We start from the raw sequence: 15,570 nt of genomic DNA on the forward strand, positions 1-15,570 counted from the left end.
AGTTACAATAAAATAAATGTGACTAATAGGACTCATGATTAAATTGTCGGATGAGAGTGGCCTGTACAGCATATCAAAGTAAGGAGAATGAATATCTTTTCAACAATTAAAATTAACTGGAGACCAAATTACATTATTGCAATTACAAAATACAGACAAAAAAATGAGAATAGTACAGGAATTTAATTGAACAAATAACCAAATTATCCGTAACTAACTGCAGAGGGGGATAAGACAATTTAATAAGTAAAATGTCCTAAGTAACTCACGTCTTCTAAAGTATTTCTGTAGTCCCCCAAACTATGTCCAAGGATACACAGCAGTTGTAGGTAGCAGTAATGTTACTATAATACATGATTTGAGGCCTCTGTGAGAGAAAGTCTTAAATGAAAAGTAGTATCTTTCATTAAACTAATTAAACTAACTATGGAGAAGCTTTTAGGTATAGAAAATCATCTTCATATCAGTTTTAAAATACCCATTTGTTATTTTGGTTTTTTTTTTTTTTTTTTTTTTTTTTTAAAGAGTTCCCATGTTTGCTTTCTAGAGAAGCACCTATGAAGAGGTAGGCACAAAATTATAATTTTCAGTTTATCCAAAGCTTTTATAATTTCTGTACATGTAGCCTTTGCCTTTCTGTAATAGTTTAGCTTGAACTTGCACTTCAATCTGAAAATGAACAGGCAGAATCTATGAGAAGTCCACAGTATAACATGATTCCACTGGCTACTTGATGCTTGCATTTAATTAGTATAAGGAATGTGCTCTATTTAAAGTGTTTTGTTTGTTGTGGTTGTTGGGTTTTTTTTTTCATTTGCTACCTTAAACTTTAGTAATCCTACATTACACTATTTCTCTGATTAGTAGATGTCCAACACTGTAATGGTTTGAGTAAGGACAACACTCATTTAGAAGAATATAAGGTATTAATGTATATTATGCTCTCTGTTACATCTTGCTCAAAATTTTCTTAAATTGATTAACACTGTAGCTAAATTAGTTGGAAAGTATGAAAGAATATTATCTATGATGGTTGGTGCAGAATTGAAACCCCTGTGAACTCTTAGGGTTTTGTTTGAGGGTGGGGAAATTGGGGATGTATCTGCTCTATGTTCTTCCTAGCAGAACATGTTAACTTTCTAATAAAAAATTTTAAAAAAGACATAGCACACACACAGTCTCTCTATAGCCCAGTGATTTCCTGGGATTGCATAATGATTAAAATACTATTAATTAGAAATAAGATGTGATTAGTACCTAGGTGGCACCCAAGGAAGGACTAAATAGTTGCAGGGAGGTATAGTACACTCTAATGTTCATGAAAGGATTTACTACTGAATATGCCACTGTTTGTTTATTTGAGGTCTTCTTAGTTAGGTAGGAGCTTCTGTAATGCAATTTTGAAGCTGAACTTCCATAAAAACTGCCTTGTAAATATTAACGTGCTCACTTCTTGGGGTCCTATTTACAGTGTATGCTTTTGCTTAGGAGAAGGCCTTGGGGAGTTCCATTCTTTTTTAAGGCCTTTTTCTTACATAGCTTATGTTCATCTTTTTAGGACTGAAACAGACATTAGAAAGACAGTGGGACTGTCTGTGTAGGCCTGGGCATTTATGTGACCTTGTTCCTGCACTCTGTGCTGGTAGTACACAAGCCAGCTGTATTCCTGAAGCCATGAGGCTGTAGGACTTTGTGCTTAGAAGACCATCAAACAGTGGATTTTCAAGTTAAGGTACTGGCAAAGCTTCAAAAGAATTAGCTGCAAGCAGAAACGTGAACACCAGAAAGAGTTCAACTGGTGAACAGAGGAAACTGAAATTATGATTCAGTGCTGAAGTGGCAAACAGCATGAATAACTCTACCCTATCTCATATATTTGCCCAGTTTATGATGGAGATTGCTTTCTTTTCTATCTTGAAAAGCATTCTTATACTGTACTGTAACATGTTCATAGAAATTTCACTTCAAGAAAAGAGAAAAAGGAAAAAATGCTTTGTAAGTCAAAAGTTTGGTTGGGGACTTGTATTAGGAAAAAACAGAAGAGCTTTATATTATCTCCCTATATTACCTCCCGTTTCAGAAGAAATAAGTCTGAATCTTGAGTTCCAGAAGTGATACAAGTTAAGAACAGCATTCTCTTTAGTGGTAGACAAACAAGAAAAGGGATGGTATGAAAATTTGAAAGTGTATCAAATAAAATACAGCAAAAATGTATGTGATGTTCACTGTTCTGAAGTATTCTGTATGTCACAGAGCTCATGTTGTATAAAGCTAAAAGGAAAATAAAAATTCCCTTTGTTTTCCATCAATTTGAATTAGCTCTCAGGAGTTATTTATTGTTGATTTTCACTTTATAATGAATAATGCCATTTTATTATAAAATGTGATAATTGAAAAAAAATCATATCAAAAACAGTCTTGTAATTGCATATAAATAATTAGATAGGGACTATCACTGGATCATTTTAGCAAAGCTTTATTTGGTTTCCTGAACTCTTGCTGTACATGTTTGTATTAGTCAATGAAAAGGAAAATGTGACAATTAGCCCAAGGGTTTTGTTGTTCAGTATAAATCTTAATTTTAGTTTGTTGGTTGATCCAATGTGTTAGTCACCGTGGTTTCAGCTGAATCTAAAGAGAACAAACACCACATTGAGAGTCTAATGGAGAATTCTACTTATTTTGAAAAGAAATTTACATATATATTATATATATTTTTCTACAACATCTAGAACAAAAATGCTGATCTCTTCCTTTAAAATGTGTCTGTGGTCTGAGAAAAATAACTCCTTTCTGTTGATATAGTTAGTTTTCTTTTCCAAAATTTGTTAATTTCATTGACATTTGTGATTAATTAGATTGTAAAGATGCTGACATTTAAAGTTGATCCTTCTTTTCAGCTTCTGTAACTAAACTCGGCTTACAGTTCATTTCACCTTCTTTTCTTTCCAGTAGTCAACCAGTGTTTTAACTATTATATTTAGAATATAGTAAGCTTCTGTGTCTGTTCTAAAATCTAATATTTAAAGAAACAGATAAAAGAAACAGTATTTACCTTTTTGATTGTTTGAAATGGAAGAGTACTTCTGGAAATAAAGCATAGCAATGTGGGATATTTATTCCTGATTTTTCTAATCATTACTTGGAATTTATTTTGTACTGCCTAAGACTGTTACTACATGTGTACTACATTAGGAATGTATCCTTATGCTGGAAAAACAGAGAGCCTTATTTCTTTTCATCTTTTTAATTTTTTTTTTGATTTTAATGAAGGATGCTGAAACAAAAAAAAACACAAACAAAACAAAACAAAAAAAACCAAAAAACCAACTTGCTGTATGTGGCTAAGCTTTCAATAGGGTGGGTGGAGGATGGTCCTCCCTTGCATGGTAGCTACAAATAAATTAGAAGTTAGCAAATTCATAGAAATTTTCATTGTACTTCTTTTTAGTCATTGAGGTTTTAATCAGTTGTTTTTGATGTAAGTGAAGTCTTCATTTGACTAAAAAATCTATGCAGCTATGGGTGATACAATGACAAAGTATATGCCAGGGGAAATTTCTTGCAGATCTTTAAAGCAGTTCCCCACTTCCCCTTCTGTTGATATTTTCTGTAAAAAAAGCACTAGAAAGATATTAAGAAAGATATTATATTCCTAATGAAGAATTATATGCTGAATTAGTACAATAACTGTCAGTAATCTGATGTGGTGGCAAAGTGTCTAGAGCTATACTGGTGGTAATTGATACAAACAAAAATGGATTTTGTGATCTATAGCTTTTACAAAGAAATAACAAACCTGGCATGAAAATATTTTTCGACTGCTACTGTCTTCAGCTTGTTAAGTTATGCAGCTGTTCTTCCATATGCAATTTATTTTTTTCCACGCAGCTGATTTTCCCCATGATTTTTTTTCCTTATCTACCTTGCTATGTTTAAACATACGCAAATAATAACTTGTTTAATGGCACATTTTTATTAAAGTGCATTTTCTGAATAATTTAAATCTTTGGTCTCTGGAGCTGTTAGGGACAGCTGCATTTTTGCTCCCCTGTAGTGAGGGAAGCCAAAAAGAGAAAGTAAACACATGCACACACATTTACACACTGAAATCATGAGATGTGCTGGGGGAATCTAAGAGGGAACACTGAAGGAATAACCTTTCTGCAACAGCGCTTTTCTGTGGCTGGCTACCTCCAATAGAAACTTACAATATACATGCCCTGTGACAGATGAAGTGAAGCTCTGATGCAGTGGGACTGAAGAAAATTAGCTATTTGCATGGAGCACAACTTCAGAGAAAATGAACTATATCAGCAAAGGCATAGGAGGTGGGAAAAGTCTTACTTGTGTGGTCTTTAGACTTCTGCTTTATATGACCACACACATGATATGCCAGCCTTGCTAAGTGTTGCAGATTATTTAGAATAAATTCCGTTGAATGAATGCATTTTATTTTGAAAAAAGACACATTTAGGCTACTGCTTTACATCAGGAGGTCTTAGTACTTCCATTAGTTTAATACAGGCTTACTTCACATGATTCAGAATGAAAACATATTCTGTATCTGGAATAAAAAGTTGACTTGTATTTAGTATCATATTTTAGTGAGAGGACGGAGCAGCATCATGTGGGATAATAAGCGCTTGCTTATCATTAGTATAATTATTTAAGGGGGCATACAAAGGCTTTTAAATGGGTGATGCATTGATATTAGAGGAGGAATAACACTTGTTATTTCTGTCCAACTGTGAGTCTAACATCACAGAAGTGCATGTATTTATAATTTAAGGCTGTCTTCAAGCATGGAGCTGGAAATGTCGGTCATCAGTTGGTTGATTAGATTCTGGAAAATAGAGAAGAAATCTGCAGAGGGCCACATCTGCAAGTCATATTTTGAGATAGATGGGTTAGTTAATACACCTATTTACTAATCTACACACTTCTTTATCAGCAGTAATTATACTTTCTCAAAGTTGCACATATGACTATACTTGGCAAAAATGTGTTGCAGGTAAAATTGTTGTTCATAGAATTGCCAAAATGGAGCAGAACAGCTGGATCACATGGGAAATGCAAATCGGAGATGCTGGGTTGGCAAAGGAAAGAATTAAATGGATGAGGAGTAGGAATGTTTTGAGGGAGAAGGGACCAGACGTAAGTATGGTGGTGAATCAGGAGGAAGAGAATAAGGTTACATTAGTATGATCAGGCATGAAAAGTAGGATAAGAATTCATGCAGTTGGAAGGTGAAAACATAAAATTCTGCTCAAGTTGGTTCAAAGAGCCAAAACTGGAGGCTTATCTACCTAAAACTAACACCCTGCGTCCAACACAGTTTGAATTCATGCCAAGAAGCAGAGCTGAAATGATGTTACATGTATGGAGGGATTTTCTCTTTTAAATTTGTAAGGACTGGGCTCCACTCTTGTTCACCACTAGACACTGTTAATTGTTTTGCCTGGGAGAGGTATCCAACATTTAGAATGCTGCAGTGAAGAAGCATTGAAACCTCTGCATAGGAAACTCAAAACTTGCACTGAATAATAAAGTAGGTTTCCCTCTTGCACGGACTGCTGTGTTTTCACTGTTTACTGCGTTAACCTTCCCTAGAAGACTGGATTGGATTGAAGTTTCTACCCATTAGGCTTGATATGTTCATTACTCTGGGTTTACATCATCAATAGATAAAGCTCTGGTATAATAACAGTTGTGACTGACAACTTCCTGCCTCTGCCCATTGTTACTCGCTTTAGTAATTACAAAAGAGAAACTGAGCTCTCTTAGGGGCTGGTTTAAGCCAGCTGAATACCTGCTTCAGAAATTAGAACTATACCATTCAGTGAGAAGAGTATATTTCTTTGGTTTTTTTTTTTCCCTGGAAGTGTAACTGTGTATAAAAGAAAATATTCCCCTGTGTGTCTTCGCATACAGAGTCTGAAATAATAAACATACATAAAGTTGGGACATTGCTTCATGAGCTTCTAGTGCATATACTTATGCAATGATGTTGATCTCATTTTTGGCATATTTTGAGAAAAGCATCATCTGATGACTGAACAAGTATATACTTTGAGGAATGTTCCATGATTTTTGTGTGGAGAAGGAATGTTTCAAATATAACAAGAATTGTTTTCTACACTAACTGATGGAAAGAGGTTGTTATATTCTGTAAGAAAATATTGTTGGAATACTGCTAAATATATTGTATTTATGTAAAGATTAATACATATAAGTACATACATGCATATATATTAAAATTAAAATGTATATTTTTGTCTTGCAGGGGTTGATAAGCTGATCCGTCATTTACACAAACACAACATACCCATAGCTGTTGCCACTAGCTCAGCTGAAGTGACATTTCAGATGAAAACAGCCAGACACAAAGAATTCTTTGATCTTTTTCATCATATCGTGTTGGGAGATGACCCTGAGGTGAAGTGTGGCAAGCCACAGCCTGATGCATTTCTAGTTTGTGCAAAGAGATTTCATCCTCCTGCACCTCCAGAGAAGGTAAGAAGGGGAAGGAACAAATGAACTGAAAAGTTACAAATATTGTGTTTAGCTATATTTGGATATTATTTTTTAATGTGATAAATACTTAAGATTTCATATAAAAATTATAAATTGGCAACCTCTGTTTTTAAAGTTGTTTTTATGCTGTTGAAGCAAAAGATTGTTGGAAAGTATCATTTTCCCCGACTACATACAGTGTTTGTAATGCAGATTGCTCTGATTTACTACGTGATAGTGTGCAGTAATAGGAAAGTGTAATGATTTTCCTCTCTATGCATAAATCTGCAAGCTGAACTTCACTACTCAAAGTTTGGCAACGGTTATTTAAACATAGATCAGTTTATTTTTCATACATTCATGGCTGATTTACCTCTTAAGTGTCTAAACATTAAAGATACTTCTTTGTAGAGGGGGCATATATTTTTCCTAAGCCATCTCCTTCCTCCAGGATTCTAAATCTCTGAGATCATAGCTCTTGTTTTCTGATTTAAAACCGATAAATTTGAGCAATCTTTCTCAAACACTAGAGGTGTTCAGTTTCTCTCTTTTCATATATAAACCTTCCAAACTTGATTCTGAAATTGAAATCTGTAGGGAGAATATTTGAAAGATAAATTGAGAGTTAGTTAAAATAATGTCTTCGCTTCTATTTTAAATTAAAATGCCTTTCTCCTTAAAATACTTTTCTCACTTCTTGTCTGCCCTGAGTGGAATGCAAGGTCTGAAGTTTAGGAGTTTCATTACTGCAGAAAAATACATTGCATACTAATTTTTAAGAAACATCTTTTTAGGCGGATTAGATTGTAATTACTTGTTTTCTCAGTGGGATTATTGAGGAAAAATGGTTACACAAATACATGTGGAATGATTATCTAAGATTCTTCAGCCTTTCATACTTCAAGTTCTCACCCAGAGTCTTGACTGGTATTTACGTTGCCTGGGAATACAAAGTAAAATAAGTTGGATGCTATGTAGCATACTATGAAGTGTTAACCAAAGTGATTTTGGCTTTTTTTTTGTTTGTTTATTTGTTTTTTGAGGTTTTGGGGTTGGGGTTGGGGTTCAGTTGGTTTTTTTTTTGCTGTTGGAAGTTCTCTTGATACTCTGTGTGTGAGGCCTTGTATGTATGGTACATCACAAATGTTAAAGGGTCTGAGCAGCAAGACCTTAGAGTCAAGTAGTATGAGTTTTGAACATGTTAAGATTCTGTTCAGAGCAAGCACTGGGAAGCATCCCAAAGTTTTGAAGGGACTAAGAGGAGTTGAAAACAAGCTTAAACCACAGCTTAATGTTGCTTTCATATAAAATTATTCTTTCTTGCTTAACTGTATGTCTAGGGAACAGAAAAAGAGGGTATGTTCCTGTAATGTTGCATGGTGTGGTTTTGGTGAAGCAGGATGAGAGGTGTGTAACACATGCTTTTCAGTTGGATGGAGGTATGTCTGTAAGTGTTCTGAAATTTTGAAAGTAAAAGAGCAGAAAGTATAAAGCTGGGCCGTAACTGGTATTGTATCTGAAGGAGAGGTAAGGAAATGGAATGTCAGCTGTGTTAATGACAAATTAAACTATTATTTAATGTGAGGAGCATAATAGTAACATCTAAAGGGGCAGCCTTCCCAAAATTCTTAGGTTATATGGCTCTTATTTCAGAAAAGTCACAAGGTGGTAATAATTAAAAAGGACAAAACCACAAAAAAGCCAAACGCAAACAACAACAAAAACAGTGATTCTGCATTGCAGATATTTTTATTTATTCAGCAGGAAGTAGCCTTAGACATATTAACAATGAAAAAATATTTGAAGATAATAGTAGCACTTATTACACTTAGAAATTTTAAACTTTAAAGGTATGTTAGACAAAATTTCAGTGTTCATGATAGTTTTGTGTAGTTAATTTCTTTAACCTTTCTTTGAAGAAGAGCATAAATGTTTGAACACATGCTTTTCCTTTATATGAAATATAACAGCTTTCATATTCCCTTAGTGCAGATAATTTAGCTGAACTTCTTTTTGTTGCATCTAACAAGTCACAAATGTCTAAATATGGGAATTTAGCACAAGCACAGAACTCTGAAGAAGGAAGTCAAAATAATACATGCAAAAGTATTTTAAATATTCATGACCAATTGCAATGTAGTGTTGGCTTCCACAGTGTTTAGTCCCAAGTGGTGAACTAATAGAGCTACAGGTTTGGATTTCATGCTAAAAATCAGTAACATGCCAGTTTGCAGCAAAATATCAGGAGATAGAGGCAACGTCTGCATAAGGAAGTAATTGATCTCAAGAGAAACAGATTATTAGAGCAATGTATTTGGTGCTTAGGCCCATACATCTATCCTGTATGTGGTTTGACTGTTTTCTGTTAGATTATATTTACTCTGAAAGCTGTATAAGGTTCTTTGCAGCTTTATGTCCACTTAAGCATTGGAGATAACTTGATATGTCCCTGGAGAGAACTTCCACTTCAGCTTTCTGCTAAAGCAACCTAGTACACACCAAAAACACTTAGGAAAACAAACTATCAGGTAGCAACTGAGGACTGTCAGATTTGCTTCAAAACTTCACTGCTGCTCCAAGCAAAAAATGCAATGTAGCCATACAAGGCCAAATCCAGAATTTAGCTGTAGTGGCATACCAGCCTGTGATCTGCTGTGCAGGCAAACTCCTACAAGTAGGCAGTTCTAAAATGCTATAAAAATAGATATGATGTCTGCTTTACTGTCATTGAAGGATGTCATAATTGTCCATCTGGGAATATCTTAGGTGTTGAGCTTTTGGTTTGCAGTCTTTGGCTAACTAGGAACTTAATAAGCAAAATGATGAAACCACAGCACAGGGATTTCAAACAAGATACAACTTCCAAATTCAGCTGGGGTCTTACTGTCTTGTGTTGCATGAAGTTCCATATGAACTGCCAGCACTAGTAACAATGAACTGTCATATAAGTAATGAACTAAATCAGTCAGGTAATCAAAATGTGATCTGCAGATTAAATACTACAAATTTTGTCTTTTACTAAAATTAAATTATTTTATTTTTAAATATATGCCAAATTCTGCTCTCAAATACACAGATGGAATTTGTATGAAAACCAGCTGGAGCTGTACATATGTAGAAACAATGTGTACTTGAATATTGTGGAAATATCAAGTCACAATACTCAAAACATTGTGTTCTTTTCCATACATTTTATATAGACAATTAAAAAAGTTTTCAAAGTATTTTTTTGTTTGAGTTTTTTTTTATTATTTTCCTACCTTTATATGATCATAATTTTGGAATGTAAGTTGTTTCACAGTTTTCTAGAATTAGTTACGTAGTATGTTACTATTTTTCAAACTTTTACAATGGGAGTTTCTTTTAGAAGAACCTTTAAAATGAGCTGCAGAGGCAAAATTGGAGTTTCATTGATGACATCACTGTGAAATTTGGTGAATTCAGCTGTATATGCCAAAGGATGTCAAAGACAACAAGAACGGCTTCTATAAGTACATAGGACACAAAAGGAAGACTAGGGAAAGTGTATGCCCATTGCTGAATCAGATGGGGGACTTGGTTACACAGGATGTGAAAAAGGCTGAAGTGCTGAATGTAGCAGATCAGGAATGGCAGAGACCAGAGGCAAAGGTTGGAGCAAGAAAGATGTACCCTTGTTGGAAGAGGATCAGGTCAGGGAATACTAAAGCAAACTGGACGTTAATAAGTCCATGTGCCCTGATGGGATGCATCCTCAAGTGCTGAGGGAGCTGGCAGATGTCATTGCAAGGCCACTCTCTACAGTCTTCTGTTGATCGTGGTGACTGGGAGAAGTGTTCAAAGACTGTAGGAAGGCAAATGTCACTCCTATCTTAAAGAAAGGCAAGAAGGAGAACCCAGGGAACTACAGGTTGCTCATCCTCACCTGGATCCCTGGAAAGGTGATGGAGCAACTAATCCTGAAAACCATTTCCGGGCACAGTAAGGATGAGCATCAGGAGCAGTCAGAGTGGCTTCACCAAGGGGAAGTCATGCTTGACCAACTTGATAAACAACTTTAATGAAGTGACTGGTCTGGTAGACAAGGTAAGAGCAGTGGCTGTTGTCTGCCTGGACTACAGTAGGGCCTTTGACACTCTCTCCTATGAGATCCTCATAGAGAAGCTGTTGATATATGGGCCGGATGAGCAGACAGTGAGGTGGGTCGAAAACTGTCTGACCTGCTGAGCCCAGAGGGTGGTGATCAGTGGCACAAGGTCTAGTTGGAGGCCAGTGACTAGCAGCATATCCCAGGGGTCCATACTGGGTCTAGTCCTGTTTAACATCTCCATTAATGACCTGGTTGATGGGGCAGTGTGCTGATGAAGAGAATGAGCAGGGGTATCTTATGAACATATATGAATACCTGAAGGGAGAGTGTAGAGAAGGCAGAGACAGGCTGTGTTCGGTGGTGCCCAGTGACAGAACCAGAGGCAGTGGGCACAAACACACATAGGAGGCTGTCTGAGCACAAAGAAGCACTTTTTAACCATGTGACTGAGCACTGGCAGAGGTTGCCCAGAGCGATGGTAGAGTCTCCCTCCTTGGAGATGTTAAAAAGCTGTCTGGACATGGTCCTGGGCAACTTGGCTGTAGGTGTCCCTGCTTGAACAGCGAGGGGTTGGACCAGGTGACCTCCAGAGGTCCCATCCAACCTGTCATCCTGTGATTCAGTGATACACTTTGCAGATTTGATCTGGAGAAAAACCAAGTAAACAAAAGTGCTTTTGCTAAACAATATTTTTCTGTTCCATTTTTTATGTAAAGTTCAAATTATTTAAAATGATGCTTTTGGAATTCATAAATATTAGAATTTTATTTTTAGCTTTAAAACGGATTATAATAACCTTGCTTTCATCTGTTTCGGTGTATATTTGTATATTTATACATATATATATATATCAACTATAACTTTTCAATGTTATCTTGAAGTAATTTTGTTTCATAATAAAAATGTTATGATACTAGATTTATTTCAAATATGGCTCTGATGCAGAGGGTTTTAGACATTCCCATGCAAACATTTATATATACTTCCATTAAAAACATATGGATGAATTACTTACCTACTTGAGGATGTGGCAGTTCAAGGCCTTTCTTTCCAGTATTTTGGTCATTTTGCCTATAGTTTTTCTGTAAATTAAAAGACCTTATCAGCAGTGTAAATTGAAAACAAACAAATACTACTTATATCCATTGTTTAAAAAGAGGAAGACTGTAGTAATGCAATACAAATGGTCATAACGCTCTTATGAAGTATCAGTCTGTTCTATTTAAAAAGTTCCAAGTGATGTAAATTATCACCTTAATTTAAAACACTATTTCTTTGCAGTTTCTTCCATTTCTAATTAATTAATTGATCCCATAGTTACGAATAATCTCTGTACCAAATCTAGGGAGAGCTCATTAAAATTTTTCAGACTGATTAAATGGCATTAGGATTTATGAGTCTCAGTGGACTTTTTATGTCATAGAAAAGAGAAGTTCAAAGAGAAATTTTCTGAGACTTTTGCTACGAAAAATGTAGGGAAAGAGTAATAAAGATTCAGAAGATTATGACCATTTTGTATTTTTAGTCTATATTATACAAGGGAAACAGAGGGTCAAGAAGACTGCTTTAGCATTTAGCACTTAATGTGACCTACATTGTTGTGAGCTTGTGTAAAAAGGATGCCAACATTTTTTCTTATCCCACTCCATTTTTATCCTTTTTCTACTTCCCCCCCCACAACTGCACTACTTTTAGTGCATGCATGTAGTGTATGTATTTCACTTACTATGGTTTTCAGAGAAGCAGTTATTTTATTAGTGATGTTTTTTTCCATTCCTTATGTATACCTGGAGGCTGAATTTATTAGAAGTATTTTAAATAAGGTACGGAAATTACAAAGGCATGAACAGCCATTCTAGGTGGTATACTGAGCTGTAAATTGGAATCCCTGCTGTTCAAATCACATATCTTAGTCATCATAAATCTGCCCCTTTTCCATTTTATAAATGAATTGACTTGCACTCTTTCCTGCATATTTACAATTCACAAATCAGACATTTTATTTTAGAAGTAGCAAAAGCATTAAATGTAAAAATACATAGACATTTTTCATCTTAGTTCAAACCTACATCAATGGCTGTCTCTTCAACCTTGGCTCTTCTCTGTCCTTTGATAGACCTACATTACCAATTTTTCCTCAGCTGAAACACTTCTCTAGACAGCTGTTCATGGTATAAACCATTCTGATTTAGCCAAGCTCTGCTTTCTTATCTCCTTGGACTCAATTTTTACCAGTTATTTTAGCATGTTAACAGCTGTTTGCTTTTTCTAGCGGTATATAGTCTGCAATCATAATGATCATAGTACACCTAGCTTTTAAAGTGTTAGGCTGCATTCAGTTGGACAGTTGAAGAAGAGTTTGTAGTAGATCACTGTTCACATATGCTGCAGTCTGTGCAGAAGCAGATACAGCGCATGCCAGCAGCTGTGTGAAGAGGATCAGTGTTGCTCCATGACTCTTTCCAGCTGCTGGTGTGTTTTAAGGTAGAAAGCAGAATGTGGGCTTTCTTTTTGGAAGCCACTTGACTTTATTGTCTGTACTGATGTTTTTACAGTTCCTTAATTAATTCAAATTAGGTAGTTGATGAGTTAGAGCCAATGAAGAACTTCCAGTATCATTTCATTTGATTTGTTGGTGCCAGCTCCTGTGTAGCCAGGCGGCTAGTACACTGACTGAAGGTCTGGGATGTTTGAGTGTTTCTGCTGTGTGTGTTTTCTTGCTGGGATTTTTTGGAGATAATTTCCTTAGTGCTTGCACAGAGCGCCCCTTTGGAATCCCTTAGATGCAAGTTGTGCTCACTCAGCCCTCCTGTTAGCCTCCCGCAAGCGTGCTGTCCTGCACAGTGACCAGCTTCCAAGCAAAGCAGACTCTACTCTCCCTTGGCAAAAGTATGGTGGGGATGGTGCTCCCTGGGAAGTGGTGGGACTGCTGAGCTACTGGTTCCATGCCACGAGAGCTTGAAACCACTGCTCCTGCATACACACAGCATGCTCAAGTTTGCAGCAAAAGCAGAGTTCACTCCCTTGACAAATTTAGATTACATATGGCAGATTTTACTGTTACTGTACATGGGGCGACTGGGAGGTGAGTGAAGTATCTTGCATCATTTGTGTGTCCCCAGATTAGATTAGTTGTTCCATGCATACATACCCTTAAGTGTTGAGAGTGAATAGCAAGTGAAATCTGAAAGGGTGTATCTCTTGGCTTGAGAACAGGACATTTCTACTTGTCTGCCTTCTCACCAAGATGAGATGTCAAGTTCAGTAGGGACTTCTCTTTCTGACTTTATAGTTTTTTGAGAAATGAGTTTTTTGCTTTCATGTGTGCATCCAAAATTGCCCAATCTCAACAGCTTGTGTCTATTTCTCAAGAACTAAACATCTCTTGTGGTGGTTAATCTTTTCTAAATCATAATTAGAAAAGTAGTCCCAGTGAGTTCCTAAAATGTCGAGAAAAATTTTCTCCACAGAGAACGTAACAGCAATCCAGGACTTCTGGTTTCTTTTTAAAGGTGATCAGAAGAGAGGGTTGTCCTTGTCCACTGTGTGGAATACTTCCTCAAAAAATAGAAGAAAGCTTTTTGAGCACTCTTTGACCTGAGGGTTTCAGTCTTCCAGTTTTGGAGTATCCTTAGGGACTGTACTAGTTACCACATGGTATACCAAGTCTTTGCTCAGGAAGGTTTTTGACTAGAACTTTTTCCTGAATTCATAAAGCCTTTACTTTTCTTGCTTTGCAGTGTGACTGAAGACTTATTTTTAGATGTGAAGCTGTGATTTTGAGTATTTAGTATGGGTTCCTGGCTTAGTTCTTGAATGCCTGCTACTGTGGGGCACTGCAAAATAACAAACAGCATAATTTTGTGGGTTTGTTTTTGTTTTTTTTTCCCCCTGCTGGAGGGACTGTTGGTTTCAGACAGACACTGAAGAAATCTAAAGGAATACATTATTAATAAATTATACCTTTAAATTGCTTATTATGCAATTGCCTATTAGGCAATTTAAAGTAAGTAGGTAAGTAGGTATTGAACAATGTAGATTTTTATGTGTTAGGACCTCCATCTTGAAGTACTGCTAGAAGCTTACAGCTTAGGATGCGAAGATCAGAGCACTCTAGTGGAATGTACTTTTTATGTGATATGCTGCTGGACAGTCTGTTGGCTGAATCCCGTACCTCCTCAGCTTCTAAATAGTCTAAGCATGTAGCCTTTATTTGTGTCTCCCAGGCTGGATGGTGAAGACTTTGGTTATGAAACTCAGCTTCTGTCTTTGTAAGTGTAATGGACATGGCTGTAGAGAGAAGAACATGAGATGTTTCATCACATTTAACAATCCAGGAATTCTGAAGATCTGCTATACACAATCACCCTTTCCCTATATCCATAGCTGGCCACTATTTTATATTTACAAGACAATTAAAGGAAGGAGACAGTTATAAAGTTGTTTGGTTTGTTTTCAATTACCATGCTCTCAGTTCACATGGTTGATTTTCTTCCTTCCTCTTCTCCTGAGGTATGTGTGCATGTGTGTGCACACCCCCAGCCCCATGCTGGCAGTCTTTGTTATGTATTTGTGGAAGAAAAATGAGATGTTGCATGCCTTGAAAGTAATTTAGCTCTTAAGTGTTTCAGACATTGCCCTTGTTACTGCAGTGCATGTTTATTTATGGATGTATTTGTCTTATGGAGATGAAAAAAGTAATTGAAATTCCATGCAAAAAATAACCTGGTCAAGGTTTGCTTTCACTTAATGCATCTGATTGGAAGAGGAAAGAAGGATTATAATTGGTTCTTTGTCTTTGGGGTACACTACTTGGGGGGTGGAGGCAGGAGTAATTTTTTTTTTTTTTCCTTGCATTTGTCTTGATAATGTATCAAGTAGCTGCTAAGGGACTTGATGAAATGTGATGCAGAATAATAAATTATGTTCTGCAGCCTTCTTTGCTTCTACGTGAGGTGCGTGTGTAAGCACAAAGAGACTGGTAC

The 15,570-nt window shown here is 36.2% G+C and overlaps 1 protein-coding gene across 1 annotated transcript in view; it reads left to right on the top strand.

Moving 5' to 3' along the window:
- LOC121082989 (pseudouridine 5'-phosphatase) overlaps nucleotides 1-15,570 on the top strand; it is a 76,089-nt gene that overhangs the window by 36,234 nt on the left and 24,285 nt on the right. The window contains exon 3 of the mRNA XM_040582804.1: nucleotides 6,287-6,516. Coding sequence (XP_040438738.1) covers nucleotides 6,287-6,516 — 230 coding nt within the window. The remainder of the gene's footprint in view (nucleotides 1-6,286; nucleotides 6,517-15,570) is intronic.

The sequence above is a fragment of the Falco naumanni genome, chromosome 2 (assembly GCF_017639655.2).
Source record: "Falco naumanni isolate bFalNau1 chromosome 2, bFalNau1.pat, whole genome shotgun sequence".
NCBI lineage: Eukaryota > Metazoa > Chordata > Aves > Falconiformes > Falconidae > Falco > Falco naumanni.